Below are 15,219 nucleotides of genomic sequence, written 5' to 3'. Positions count from 1 at the left end.
AAAGTAAACAAATTTTCTCAATTCTTCCTGTTGCTGAAACACTTTCGTTTAGGCAACCTGCTACAATTCTTCCTGTAGGATTTAAATCGTGGTATTCCAACACACAACAGCCTTAGCTTTGAATAATGCAATTTATTTACATGATTTGCTGCTTCAGTGGAAGAAGCAATGCTACTTAATCATCACAGGTTGAATGTTTTGCCAGAGGCAGTCATTCCTCCTAAAAAAGGTTTGTTTTGGGCACTAGAAGTAGCAAGATCAACAGGGAAAAGAGAAATTACATTTTTAGACTGCAGTATGATGCACACACCAGCAAGGCCACACAATTTAACACCAGAATTCCCCTATAATGATAAAAACACAGCCATTTTTGTTACTACTTTATACCACCATCAGTAGTGAATAGTTAAGAATGGTAAATTTGTATTTAAAAGGCTTTTCAACATATCTAAGTGCTTAAAATGAACACAAAATTAAATAGGGTATGGCTTAAAGTTGAAAATTTATGATTTTCGAGAAGATATTCGAAAAACGATAAAACAAATTAAAAAGTATCCAGTTTAAAAGGTCACATAATATACGTTGTTTTGAGAACTCTTTGCATCCACCATTGCTAGTTAATGTATTCGCTTTTGTGCTGTGGAATTCCAAACAGCTGATGGCATTTGACAACTCCCTTCTCTATTTGGTCACATCTCACCAGGAGATCATAAGCTACGGAATCATTTACTTTGGAATCCTGGTGGTAATCAGGGTGGGACATAACAAAATGTCTCATCCATTGAGCAGCAGTCATATACTCTCCTGACAAACAAAACTTGTAATTTAGTTACAATACCTTTTGTAGCAATCTGCATTGCAAACAAACCTGTTGCACGCTTGCTGATCAGATTTAAATACTCTGTTATTGTGCAACGTGCATTAACTTCAATTTCAACACTGTCCAAGTAACGTCTTATGAGAGGAATAAACCCAGGAAACACATTTGCCTTAAAAATACGATGCATATATATTGACCTGTTAAACATAAGACTATTTGCAAACACACCTTTCCATTAATGATTGTATCAATCGACATTTTTTCACATATTGCCGGCTTGGATTGAGAGCTTCCAATAGGTGATGCCTCTAAAGATACACTATATGTTACTGCTGTTTATTGGTAACATGCTTTGGGTTTAAATTATCAACCCAGCAACTATACATGCATCATGGCAAAGACCTAGTGTGGATAGTACCAAAATAAAATGTTAAGCTACCAGGCAGAAACTAGGATAATAGGTAATATATATCGGGTTATGTACCTTCTCCATTTTGGCAAACAGTGTTGGTTGAACACAACTGCGTACAACAAGATGGAGTACCACTGGTAATAACATTTTTTCGAAAATAAAATTTTTGTAGTTTTACTGCATTGTTTTCTTGAGCACAAGTCATGTTCTTGTCAACCTACAAAACCATTGCATTGAAACATATATTATGCATGGTGTTATTTTTGGTAACAATGCATGATACCACACTTTCACAACAGCATTTTAAATGTAAATCATGTAAAGGAAATCATATTACTAACAACCTTACATGAGATATAGGCATGAGAAAATCCAGCTTGTATGTCAGAATCACCCTAGTGAGTAAAACAATAAAAACAACGAAGGCTGCATTCTCAAAATCCGTTAGTTGAGCTTCCATGACTCGAAATTCCACTCTCCACCCAATTGAAGAGCCAGGAGGTGGGGGCTTAAATCTCATAGACTGCCAATTAGTTGACTGAATATTCTAAAATAAGTAAATTACTTCATAACACTAACTATTTTATATTTTTGCACAATTTTATTACTTCAAAGTGATCGGTTTCATTTTCATCATCTAACTCAATTTTTTTAGAAAATAAGGACAACGGATCACGGGTCCACAGGTGAGCAACATGGTTGGCTAGCAGTTCATCGAGGCCTGAAAACAATTTTAACATTACTATTTGACATAAAAACCCTAATTGATTTACATCTAATACAATTAACCTGCATCTTTTAGTAGTTTCTTTGCATCATCATTTATCTCCACTTTAATGTCATTGAAAATCTCAGAGTTTTGTGAGAGGTAACTATCAATTGAGTCATATCTGGATTTTTGAATTCGCATCCTACAAACATCAGGGAATAAATTCAAAATAAGACAAAACTATACTAAATAAATAAACTAACTTGTTTTTATTTAAAGGTTCTAGTCCTCTTTCCTCCTTTGTACGATCATCCACACTGCCTGCAATTACCTGCCACCTGGTATCAATATCAGAGAGATAACCTCGGTAAATAGGAGAAGCTGCACTTAAAGCAAGCTGGGGAAAAAAGAGTATTTATAAAAACCATTCACAAAATTTCAAAAATTATACATATTATTTTTTAAATATTTGTACCATAATAGGGCAAACTGGAGCCAGCTGATCATACAACAATTTTGCTTCTTCAATATTGCATGCCTGGAATGTCATCTGTAAGCAGCAATTGCCCATACCAAAACCCATACAATCCATGTAAATGTGGTCAGGTTTGGCTGCAGCATTAGCTTCAGGATCGATAAAAGTTTCAACAAATGGAGATGGTGTTCTTTTGTCTTTAAAAACTGGCAATTTATGAAAACAAGGTAAGTTCACTTTCAATGGCTCCCACAGTGTTTTGTTATACATTTAATCCCGTAATCCACATTTACTGCAATAAAAATGGTTATGCTGTACACTTAATGGACATCTAACCTTTACATATTTTAGACAAAGTTTTAAATTGTTCTACAAACTGCTAAAAATAAATCCACCTATTTCATGGGGACTTATCAGTAATTGGTAGGAATATAGTTAAAACAAGGCAATAGACACACCACAATAACATGCTCTACATTCTGTCCAAATGTGAACCAATTATATAATTATCAAACTACAATGATTCAAACTATGACATTGTCACACTCTACCAAGTTTGTGCTGCCCAGAGGCACCTATTTTCTGCCATGTGTATAAAAAGTTCAAAGGTAAAAAAGAACTAGAGAGGTGGCTTAGCATATTTTGTCATGGCATTTACACTTTAACCCAGGGGTGCAAAAATGCTTCAGGGAAGGGGACCCATAATTAGACATTAAGATGTTGCCAGTGCAAAACAAAACTTGGTTGTGTCTAAGAACTGCTTTCAAACAATTTTTTTTACAATAGTATAGAGGGCTTTTGCCTGTCTGGAAGCTAATTACGGGCCCCCTTCCCTGAAGAGGACACAAATTGTTTTTGTCTATATTTGTTTTCTTTTTTTCCCGTCTAACGCCGATTTGTTCCCATGTTTTGGTCAAGAAAGAATTGTTCTAACTTTTTTAAATTTACACACATTATAGATATCGGTCTAAAGATGGTCCATGTGAAGTTTGACCCCATTTGATCCCTCGGTTCACCCACAGCCCCGAAACGCAGCACAATTTGTTACACCTGTGTAACATGACTTCTCAAACTGAAAGCGTTAATAAAACTGTTTCAGAACAGATTTTGGACATAAAAAGCCCAGCTAAGCAATCGTATTGTTGGTATGTAGAAACTTAACGACGCCAGGGATTGCTATGTGCGGATTAAAAATCATAATTCTATTCCAGTTTAACAATGATTGTGCCCTATTTTTACTGTTACCAAATCGCATATGTGTGGGGACCCATTAGATTGTGCTTGCAGAAACAATTATGTTATAAAGTGCCAGGAAAAAGATAGGGACCCAATATATATCCATTAAAAATATAGTAAATGGTATATGTAATACATCGTTAAATATGATGTAGTACATATAAACTGGCAATATATAGAAAAACCACTATTCTAGTTTTTTTTTTTTCATTTGGCATCATTCAGGACTCATTTAGCTCAGTTTAAATTTATAATTCTGGACATAAAAATGAAAAAGTCTAATATTTAACTAGAAAGGTGGCTGTCCCATATAGTTTCAGTTTATATATTCTATATCCTATTTAGCGATTTACTATACACACCATTCGATCTACACAAATGATTGTTTTAGCACGCAAAAACAAATGGGTTTGTGTGAATTGGTTACCGTACAAAATTGGTGCATATATTATTTTTTGCTAACACTAATAACCCCACATAGAATTACTGTGCTAAAACAGCTGATTTATAGTCATATAAAAGCCTGCCTAGTAGTATGTCTGATCGTGTGTGAAGCAGAGGAGAGATTTCCCGCTCTGCAAAAACCACCGCAATCCAACAAGAAACCCACTGCAAACAACTATTAAAATTTCAGCACATCTATTTTTAACACGCTATTATTACACAAGAAAAACATATGCAAACTCCAACTAATGTAAAATTTAACCCCTTTTCTCGTTTAAATTGACATTTTTGAAAGGTCTATATCCTGGGTCTGAAGCAAGTCCCATTCTAAACTTTACACATAAGCACTGGAAATGGACATGGATCAGTTTTATAATCACAGAATACAGTGAAGATTGACATAGCTCCACTGCTATCTGCTTTATCATAAAAGATTCAAGTTTATAGCAGAAAAGAAGAAAAGAGCCTAAAACCAATGAAACTGTCAAAAACAAACGAAACTTTGTAAAAGTAAAAAACCTAAAAAGTGTATTTTGCCAAGTTATTATGTATAGCCTCTTCTGGAAAGAGCCTTTGTAAATTATTTATCATAAAATTATAGTTCTTACTTGGTATGTTAATAGCAACTTTCTCGCCTCTCCTTTTTCTAATGTTTTGTGTCAGATATCTGAAAAACAGGATAAAACAATACATTTTATGGATTCCATACCCTACAAAACAATTTACTGTACACAACATTCCACTAACTGACATAATGTAATCATGTTGATTTTTTACATTCCAAAGGACTAATTAGTACAAAACATGAGGTCAATCTTTATATTTTTACAAGCAATAAAAACTGGTAAAAATCCTCCAATATATATCATCTTTAGCAAATCAATACCTAAAAGTTGACCAGTCACCCTCATTGTGTGGCAGGCAAAGCTTTTAGAACTATGACTGTTTTATTGACCAACTTTTAACTCTGATGTTTATCAGCAACTTTTAGCCAGACTTGTATGAAACCTAATAATCATTTAGTGAGTTTCTGATGGAACAAAACTGATAATTATGGGTCTAAGGGGACACATGTTGTTTTTGTCTATATTTTTTTTCCGTCTAACGCGGATTTGTTCCCACGTTTTGGTCAAGAAAGAATGGTTCAAACTTTTTCAAATTTACACACGTTATAGATATTGGTCTAAAGATGGTCCATGTGAATTTTGACCCCTCGGTTCACCCACAGCCCCCCAAAACGTGAAAACGGCTATACTTGCTAAAGTACTTCATTTAGGAGTTATATGCTTTGTTGTTTGGTGCAATATAAGGTATTTCAAAGAATTTTGTACCTTAAAAAAGATTTACCCATTTTCACCCCTTAAACCCCAAAATATTCGTTTCTGTCTAATGCTGGTTTGTTAAATGCGTTTGGTCCAGAAAGAGTGCTTTAAATTTATTCAAATTTGCACAGATGTTAGTTACTGTTCCGAATTTGATCCTCCTGAAGTTTGACCCCAAACGACCCAGCGGTTCACCCACAGGCCCCCAAAACGAAAAAAATTAAAAACAGCTGTACTGTGTTTTCCAAGATCTATGTATCAGTCAGTAGTTAACATTTTGCATATATTTGGCACTGTAAGAGTAAAAATCAAACAAAGAGGACCATATTAACAATTGTTTAAAATTACTTAAGTCTATGAATCCCCAAAAAAGAATATTTCAGGGTGAAAGGGTAGAAATCAGACAAGTTTAAAAATGCCTTTTTAATGCAGACAAATCTGGTTAATTGCATCATCGATTTGCCAAGGGCATTTGATGTGATTAACCGAAATTTGCGATAATCCGGTTGCTATGTAAACAGTACCTTCCGTTAACAAAAGTGCCCATTTTCACTTTCCCAGCTAATACAAAGTTGCAGTGATGCTCAACTATGACAACGGAGCAGTGATTTCTCTCTTTTGTTGCCGAGAATTGAAAAAAGTACTCTCAAGTCAAAACTAGATTTATTACTCTCAGCGCAACACATGACGTCATGCTTCCTAACTGTGGTGGCCATGGTGCAATCACGTGTGTTGAAGAAACAGTAGAAATGCACATGCACTCTTTAATTGGCGCACACGCCACAGTTCGCTTGATTTTTGCTTTCTCTTGCAGTCAGGTTTATTTGAAAAGATGTGTTACATCGCATCGTAGCTAAAGGGCCCAACATTGAAATTTGGGAAATTCCCTATGACGACGGTTTATGACGTTTTAGTCTTGTTTTGGGCAGTTTTCCTTATAAATGTGCTAGGCCTCTCACTTAATATACACGTGCTAATATACAAGTGCTGGGTGCATATTTGTAAGCAAGTCCAAACCCGGTCAAACTTACAACTTTGGCACATTCTACAGTGCAAGGGCGCTAGGGTGAGCTGCATTAGTTTCTTTTATAACCTATTATCCAATTGACAAAAAGAATAATTCATTTTCATTACAGACTAAGATTGCGGCGCTACTTTTTCGTTTACTCAGTAAAACTGCAGCTGCAAGATTAGCATGACTGCCACATGATCAACGTGTGATCGTTGCTTCCAAAATTTATGATCCACCTGATAAGTTGCACAAGGTCACGAATATAAGACATAAAATATGGCAATCATTGGCATGTTACCAATTACGTGAATCTAAACAACATAGTGTGATTACTTGCGATCTAACATTTTTTTCAACCATTACGTGTTTGGCGGGCTTTGAGATAACTACTTCTTGCTATCGCACAGCGGTAAACTAAACGCCGATTTAATCTCCTATTAACTTTCAAAAAAGATTTTATGGCTGAGACGTGTCATTTAGAATGTTGAAATTAGATGCGATTTTGGTGTAGAATGCAAACATGCATCTACATCTTTTTCACGTACATTACCTCCAGAGGAGTTCCGGAAATATTTGCATGTAATTTATTCAAAAGCACTACACTTAGCCGTTCCAACGTTGTGCAGCTAAACTGGGATTAACGGTTAGTGGAATAGTTATCTTAAAAAAACTAATGCGTAGCTAAGGTTGGTCTTCCTTTTACATTAATTAAAACAATCGAACAAAATTCCAGTTGAATTTTAAACTGTTGCTCCGTGGCAAGCAATTAGACATGCACAATATTAAAAAGGATTGCTTAGTTAAGGCTGCGCACAGATCGGTTGATTTTACTATAATATCGTCGTTTTTTAGTCGAAAAACTCAGTCTGTTAGACTTTCACATGGAGATCATCAATCCGTTTAATCGCATATTTGGTTGAAAATAGATGCAAATATCCGGTTTATAGGAAAAAACGGTATGCGATTAACCGGACGATTTTCTCAACAAACGATGGGCGACGGTTTGGGATTTGTGGTTGTGATGCAATTAAACGGATTATGTGATTAACTGATATGCGATTAACCGGATTTGTCTGTACTATGCAATGTACCAAATGTACAGTCTAAAATCTATGTACTTTTGAAAGGATCAACAGTTTTTTACACCTTTTGGGGGCCTGTGTGTGAACCACTGGGTCAACCTCGAATGTCCAACTTTAATGTCTTCCAAATTAGCTTTAGAAAGATAGAAGAATAAAAACAATCTGTGACCTTTTCATGGAAGAGGACCCAAAATAAAACATTTCATTATGAGAAGATAATATGTCAGAATGAGTACATATATTACGCTTTGTAGAAAAAAATACCACTTACGGAAATCTGGGATGACTACATATTGCCTGGTCAGGAAAGAACAAAGATCTTGAAACAGGATTAGATTCAGGTCCAACAATAGTGTGCTTCGGGTCGGTAAAATCAATGCAACCCAACCTGTATCCAAAAGGTTTTAAACCAAAATCTCAAATCTAACATCAGCATGAACCAAACCTCGGAAAAACTGTCAAGCTCATGATTTGTTCATCAGGTTTTAAATACTGTTGAACTTCTTTTCGCCTGCAAGATATCACAGAATATGGAATACAACAATTTAAAGAAGTGGTTTATGTTTGTACCTCATTCTCATGTTTGCTTCAACAACGTTAAATTGGGCCATGTATCCTAAATATGGCATTCCTGGTGTTCCTTCCACCATGTATGTTGCATATTCTTGTCTCCATAAAGATACCAGACTATCATAAACAAAAGCAGTACTAAAAGGATGGCCTAGCACATATACATACACTATGACCTATTTCTTTACAAACAGTTATGTAGATTCTCTATGAAAATTTGGGCTTTAAAATATACAACAATTTTTGACCTTGTTTGTTTCTGCAAGCAAAAACTTGCATGTCTCCCAAACATTCAAAGTTGTAAATATTGCATTTAGAAAGATAACCAAGATTAGTTTTGGTGCTATGAGTTCAAACTGGGCGATAAAAAAAATAATTATGCAATATAAAATACAAACTATCCAAATCGTATTCAATTCCACAGTTGTTAATAAAACTTATTTAATTTAAGAGTTAGTGTGGTGAATGGTAGAGATACATGGTAAAACACCACAAACAACATCTCAAAATGGTGTATTCTATAAAATGACCAAACTTCCTTCAATTTGGACGTTGTTTAGAAAATTCAACCATTTTAGGGGTAAAATGGTGGGGCTACAGGTTAAACTAGAAGGGTGGCTTAGCACATATTGCCCTTGCACATACACTATGATCTTTTTGAAAACATAAATATATTTCCCATGTTTATTTTGTATTGGGTCCCATATTAGCCATCGTCTTTTATAACCTTGGTTGTTTCTGCAGGCAAAAACTCATGGGTCCCCACACATGCAAAGTTGAAAATAATGCAATTCAATAGATAACAATAAGTAACTTTGGTATTGTGAAGACAAACACAGTGATTGGTACTGTGCATATCTAAATATGCTATATGGAGTAAAAACTATTTAAATTAAAAAACTCACTTTAGGGGGCTAATAGGATAACTAATTGAGGTTCAACACACACAAACTTAAAAGTAGGAACCAATCAATAGAACTGCAAAATTTCAGTCCAATCTGCCAACGTTTAAAATTTCAACCACTAGAGGTGTTTTGAGCAACAACCGTTAATGTTTCTGACGTCAAAGGGCTGTTAACAACCCCCAAACTGCAATGGCGCAATAACGATAATTGGCATACTTTACAAGCTATCCCAATTTTAGCCAATTCTGACATTGTTTACAAACTCACCCCTTTTAGGGGGCTAGCGGGGTAAATACTAGGGTTATCCGGACAAACAAAGTGGGATGCACATCTACATAACTATATCTACCATCTGTATAAGTTTCAGCCACATCCATCAAGCATTTGATAGAAAAACAAGTCAGACAAACTTCGGGGGAAAATACCCATTTTAGGGGGCTAGTGGGGTAAATACTGGGGTTATCAACAAAAACAAAGTGGAATGCACATCTACATAACTACATCTACCATCTGTATAAGTTTCAGCCACATCCATCAAGCATTTGATGGCAAAACGAGTCAGACAAACTTCGGGGGAAAAAAAACATTTTAGGGGGCTAGCGGGGTAAATACTGGGGTTATCAACAAAAACAAAGTGGGATGCACATCTACATAACTACATCTACCATCTGTGTAAATTTCAGCCGAATCCATCAAACATTTGATAGAAAAACGAGTCGGACAAACTTCAGGGGAAAATACCTATTTTAGGGGGCTAGCGGGGTAAATACTGGGGTTATCAACAAAAACAAAGTGGGATGCACATCTACATAACTACATCTACCATCTATGTAAATTTCATCCAAATCCATCAAGGATTTGATGGAAAAACGAGTCGGACAAACTTTGGGTAGAAGAAAAAAAAAGAAAAAAACAAAAACATTTTGAGCAAAATCAATATGTGTCCCCTTCAGGGAAGGGGACCCATAAATACATTACTAGAAACCAAAAAGTGACGTATCGTACAAACTGTCAAAATTTTATCCAATTGGGACAATGTTTACTAATTATACATATTTTAAGGGTTAAAGGGGCGTGGGGCCTGAAACACAACAATATGCACCTCAAAATAGTGTATTATATACACTGTCAAATTCTAATTTGGACATTGTTTAAGATTCATCCATTTCAGGGGCCTAGTGGGGAAACTGATGGGCTTCCACACCCAACTAATAAAATACCAAACCACAATGATCTAAACCAGTGCTCTTCAACCGTGTTTGGCTTGGTGAACCCTTCAAGTTGTTGTGACGAACTCATGCACCCTGTTTACTTAAAAAGGTAAAACTGAGATAAAAGCGACATGAAAAATCATTATGCATATCATCATGTCGAGCAGAGCTCACAAAAATTGCTTGAATTGCTACCAATACTTAAGCATATGTTCGCGAATTTTCTGAAAAACACCAGCGAAAAATCCAAAACTCGATGTCCTAATATAACCCGACTGTAACACAGACACTATCAAACTTGACACGGGGATAAAACATTCAAAAAGTTTTTTTTTTTTTACATTGGTTATACATCATTTGAAACCTACATCTTTTTTCTAATATCCTATTAATGGTTCATTAAAAGTTTGTGATGCACCCTTGTATACCCCTTCATACTGGTGCACCCCATGCATATTTTGATGCACCCTAGGGTGCACCGTGCACACCGGTTGAAGAGCACTGATCTAAACTACGGTCCCGGAAAATTTGTCCAAGTCAGTCAATGTTTAAATGTTTGACTACAAAAGGTGTTTTAAGCAACAACACTTCTCTAACTACCATGTACAAAAATAAACCACATTTTATCCAAACGCATTACATACACAGTCTTTTTACATCATTGTTTACAGTCATTTTATTAGCATTATTAAGCTTAAGTAGCATTTTTTTCTCACTAACCATAGCCAAGACCATAACCTCTTTTTTAAAACCATTTCAGTAAAATGTTGAAGTATAGTCATTTATATTTTTAATGTCGAAAGTGCTAAATTAAACAGGGTCAGAATTTACAGGAATCAAATTTTCTGTCACTTGTGTAATTTTAAATGAGTTTATAATGATCATTTTGAACCAAATGTGTCTAACAAACTTGCATGAGACAGTTAAAGAGAACCAGCTGCTACTAAACCTTGAACTGATTTGAACAGTTTATTTCATTAAACATAAAACAAACTTTAAGCAAAAATTACATGGTTTTATAAATCTACACTGGAGTTACATTGGGTTTTTGCATTAAACCTGAACTGAACCATTACAGATGTAGCCTGCATTGTTTTATGTAATCACCACCACAAAATTTATGGATTATTAACTAAAGACCTAACTTTTAGTTTGTTACAAAATATCAATAAATGCTGAAACTTCTTGATTGGCGATGGATTTATTCATGTGGATAAGTGTTGTTATGTTAAGTTGCTATGGAGGCCCACAAGATTCAAATACAAGCTTTTCGACTCTCTATATTTCATAAAATCTGTTTTTTTGTATTTAGTATTGCTGAGAAGTTAAAGAAGTTAAAGTTAATGGTTAACTTTAAGAAGTTAAAGTTAATGCAATAAAATATTAATAATATTTAAGAAAAAGGTTATTTAACTACTTTATTCAGTTTTAATTATTACTTTTTCATGTTTTTTCTTTCCTTTTCCTGTAGTTCTTCACAAATTTTCTCTCCTCGCAAGGACAACTGAACCCGTCGATTATCATGATCAAACCGTACAATCATATATTCAACCTCAAAAAGTAAAAGTTTAAAATAAATAAAAAAAACATATTTGAAAAAAGTTATTTAAAACCATATCCCTGTACCTCATCACCCCATTTTAAACTATCTTCCGGCCTTTTCATGAGACGATCATAATTATTTAGAAATTGCAAAATTCCATGATGTTTGACGTATTCAACATGTGGTTCAATGTCCTTCCAATCAAGAGGGTCGCCATCAAAATCAAGTAATCCCATTTGCAACAAAATTATTATCTTTATTATTGTCAAAAGTATTCAGCTACCAACTACTTTCTTCAGCTCAGTTGCGTTAGGTTACAACTTACAATCACACTACAACTCAGTGCACAAGCGATGCCAAACATAGTTGAACTTTCCCCCTACGACAAATGTAGTGCTGAGTCATGCTGACAAAAGAAATTCAGGCGTAAACCGGTTCTAGCGGTTATTTACCTTTTTGCAGCTCACTGTACGAAACGTGGGAGAATTTTTAGCCAAACTGTAGTTGCCTACACAGTATTGCTTTTACACGTGAAAGTAAATAGTTTAGTCCCCATGCTTTGAACAAATTATATCAGAATGTACATCATAGTCTTTACATACCCTAGTCTGAAAGCGCAATGGCAAAAACAGCATTAAAAGTGGGAAGCTACGCCATCTAGCGGTGGTGTGACACTTTTGCAAGCTACAATGGAATCGGTATTGAGAAAACGCGTGGTTAGCGGGTTTTAAGTGTGGTATTTGGTAATTTTTTTACTGTATTAGTTTTTTTCTGTAAAATTGTAATGTAAAATTTTATTTAATCATTACATGCTTGAGAAAATATGTGCAACACCTTCATTTGACTAGGAAAATCTCCCTTCGCCAGTAGCTAGCAATCTTTCTGAGAGATTTTGCCAATTTAGTTTGCTAAACATAACGCGCTGTATGTATCGTTTACTTTTTGAATAAAGTAACTAATCTGTGAGAGTCATAGTGGACCATTCAGTAAAAAAGGTTGGTATGGTATTAAAGTATATTAGACACATTTGAAACTACAAAGTTTGTTTCTGTGTTAAACTGTCAGAAAGTAACTTGTTTTTTAACTGTGCACTATGGGGATATTTGATGCATTTTGTTCATGAATTTTTCAACTCCACAAGAATGACTTTTTGTTCAACTCCACAAGAATGACTAGTTATTGCAATAAGTATTTGAAATGTTTTAATAATAAATTATGTACAAACACACATTGTAAAGCAAGGCTTACATAGAGGCAAGAAACAACATTAAAACACTCTTCTACCATGTACCTATTTTTGTTTTCATTGGCTTTTTGAAATCCTTAGTTTTTTGTAATTTTTTCCGATATTCTTTAATACATCTGTGAGAGTTGAAATATGCTGTCATTCGTACATATCTATACATTGCAATACTTGCCAATTTTTTATTTTCAAAAGAAAAAATCTCATTAGCCTTTACAGAATCAACAATTTTTTTATATATATTTTTTTAATAAGTGGAATCTTCAGTTTTTCTGCACTACATCGATGCATTCCTTCTAATGACTGAACTGGTTTTTTAAATGTTTCCATTTTTTCCATGGCCCTTGCCTCATTGAGCTCAAGGTTTAAACAATTTAAACATCTTTTGTTTTTCACAGCAATATTGCAGTTATGTGCCATGAACCTATGTCAGAATATTAGTTAAATGTTTAAATATTTGTGTATTACAGAAGGAAATGGTAAAAATATTTTTTGTAGATGACCTTACCTGTTGACAGCTTCTGGAAATTGACCAAAACTTTGTTTATACTTGGTAACTGAAACCCACTCTGAAGGTTTAGAAACTTCTTTATACCCGGGACACAAGCAATATGTTTCAAGGGACTTTAAAAAACTTGAATATTGATGGCATTTGGACCTGTGAGTGTATTTAAATAAAAATAAAAATTTCGTTTTGTTTACAATCTGTCGATTTTTATTAAGTGCTTTGAAATGTTTATGTGGTTCATTGTTATAGATAATAAAGACAATCCGATTGTTTCATAATGGATAATATTTGTTAGGTTAGTTAACAGCAAACCAACTTAAATTGTGTATTGCAAGAAACTTTTAATATTGGAGTACGATTTAAATAACGTTTTCGTTACAATTAATGTTGGAACCTTTAGGAAGGTAAAAAAAACTTAGGTGGGCCTGGTCGATATACTTGCTTAGTCAAATATTAATTAATATTAATAAGTTTTATGCGACATATACGGTTTGAAACACACAATTTATCACATATAGTTTAAAATAAAACTTCTTTGCTTCGTTTTTTATGAGTTAAAAGCTGACCAAGTAAAAAAAACGAACAGAACGCATCGATAGCGTCTTTTCTTAATACCGATTCCATTGTAGCCTGCAAAAGTGCCACACCACCGCTAGATGGCGTAGCTTCCCACTTTTAATGCTGTTTTTGCCATTGCGCTTTCAGACTAGGTTATGTAAAGACTATGTGTACATAAACTCGAGTGCAGCAAGCCACAGAGATTGCAAACATGAGATGAAACCCGATTAAATCTGTGGTACTAAGTACGGCGTAATAGATACCGCATGTTACTGTATACTACTGTATGTGACCGCATAGTATACATACATCATTTGATCCCATAGTACAGGGGTGTCAAACTCGCGGCCCGAAGCCCTCTAATGCGGCCCACAAACACTCATAAACACTTGTACAATTTTGTCAGATTTGTATCGAATTATAATAAATTTTTTCTACTTTTCATAGTGAAAGCTATGATTTAAACAGATATTTACAGAAATTTACTTTATTGATCAAAATTCATACGTTATGAACACAAACGATAGTATTTAACCGTTTCTCAAGGCGTTAAGTTTCAATCAAGGGCGTTCAACCTACAGCCGTACGGCCACACGTGAACATGTTCATTAAAATATATGTACTTGCCGCCGTGATGTAATCAAAACTCCTTTGCCAAATATTTTGATTTTCATACAGCTCTAAACAGATTTTATGTTACGGAAAAGAGTATTACCAGCCTAGTAGCCATATGCGTCAGACTTTTTATACACCTATTGTGTGCAAGAAATGGAAAAATACATCACAATATGGATTATGACGTCATAAACAGTTAAAATTGAACTGTGTAGTGCAGTGGTTCCCAACCGGGGTGCCGCGGCACCCTGGGGTGCCAATTGCAATGCTCAAGGGTGCCGCAAGATATTGATATTGCAATACTGCGGCCCATTATTTATTTTAACTTTAACCCGTTAAGTACGGAATTTACTTATTTCTAACCGAGTTTCAGTACGTATTAAGTTTCGCGTCTCGCAGTTATTCCAGCTCCTTATTTCATACGGTTATTTAAAATACAGAAACCTTAAAAATTTGATCCAGTTTTGCCAGGGTGCCGCAAACTATTTCTCTCTTTGATAGGGTGCCGCAAGGTCAAAAAGGTAGGGAACCACTGGTGTAGTGTGTAGCTCAAT

At 34.8% G+C, this 15,219-nt stretch overlaps 1 protein-coding gene and 1 long non-coding RNA gene across 2 annotated transcripts; one reads left to right on the top strand and one right to left on the bottom strand.

The window, feature by feature from the left end:
* Window positions 1-112: 112 nt before the first annotated feature.
* On the bottom strand, window positions 113-12,339 carry LOC145238552 (glutamate--cysteine ligase catalytic subunit-like). Its single transcript, XM_080101755.1, has 16 exons — window positions 12,194-12,339; window positions 11,825-12,120; window positions 11,638-11,750; window positions 8,083-8,199; window positions 7,958-8,023; window positions 7,784-7,900; window positions 4,705-4,763; window positions 2,417-2,622; window positions 2,205-2,338; window positions 2,022-2,143; window positions 1,841-1,953; window positions 1,582-1,779; window positions 1,305-1,449; window positions 1,049-1,128; window positions 869-989; window positions 113-804 (listed from the first exon to the last, which is right to left on the bottom strand). The coding sequence occupies exons 2-16, from the start codon at window positions 11,975-11,977 to the stop codon at window positions 614-616; spliced, it is 1,935 nt and encodes a 644-aa protein (XP_079957881.1). The 5' UTR covers window positions 11,978-12,120; window positions 12,194-12,339; the 3' UTR covers window positions 113-613.
* Window positions 12,340-12,375: 36 nt separating this feature from the next.
* Window positions 12,376-13,764, top strand: LOC145238554 (uncharacterized). The gene is made up of 2 exons (XR_013862142.1): window positions 12,376-12,736; window positions 13,483-13,764. It is a non-coding gene; the product is annotated as an uncharacterized LOC145238554 (long non-coding RNA).
* Window positions 13,765-15,219: the final 1,455 nt, after the last annotated feature.

Source organism: Phallusia mammillata, chromosome 7 (genome assembly GCF_965637545.1).
Source record: "Phallusia mammillata chromosome 7, kaPhaMamm4.hap1.1, whole genome shotgun sequence".
Lineage (NCBI taxonomy): Eukaryota > Metazoa > Chordata > Ascidiacea > Phlebobranchia > Ascidiidae > Phallusia > Phallusia mammillata.
This window is presented reverse-complemented; position numbering and strand designations above follow the sequence as displayed.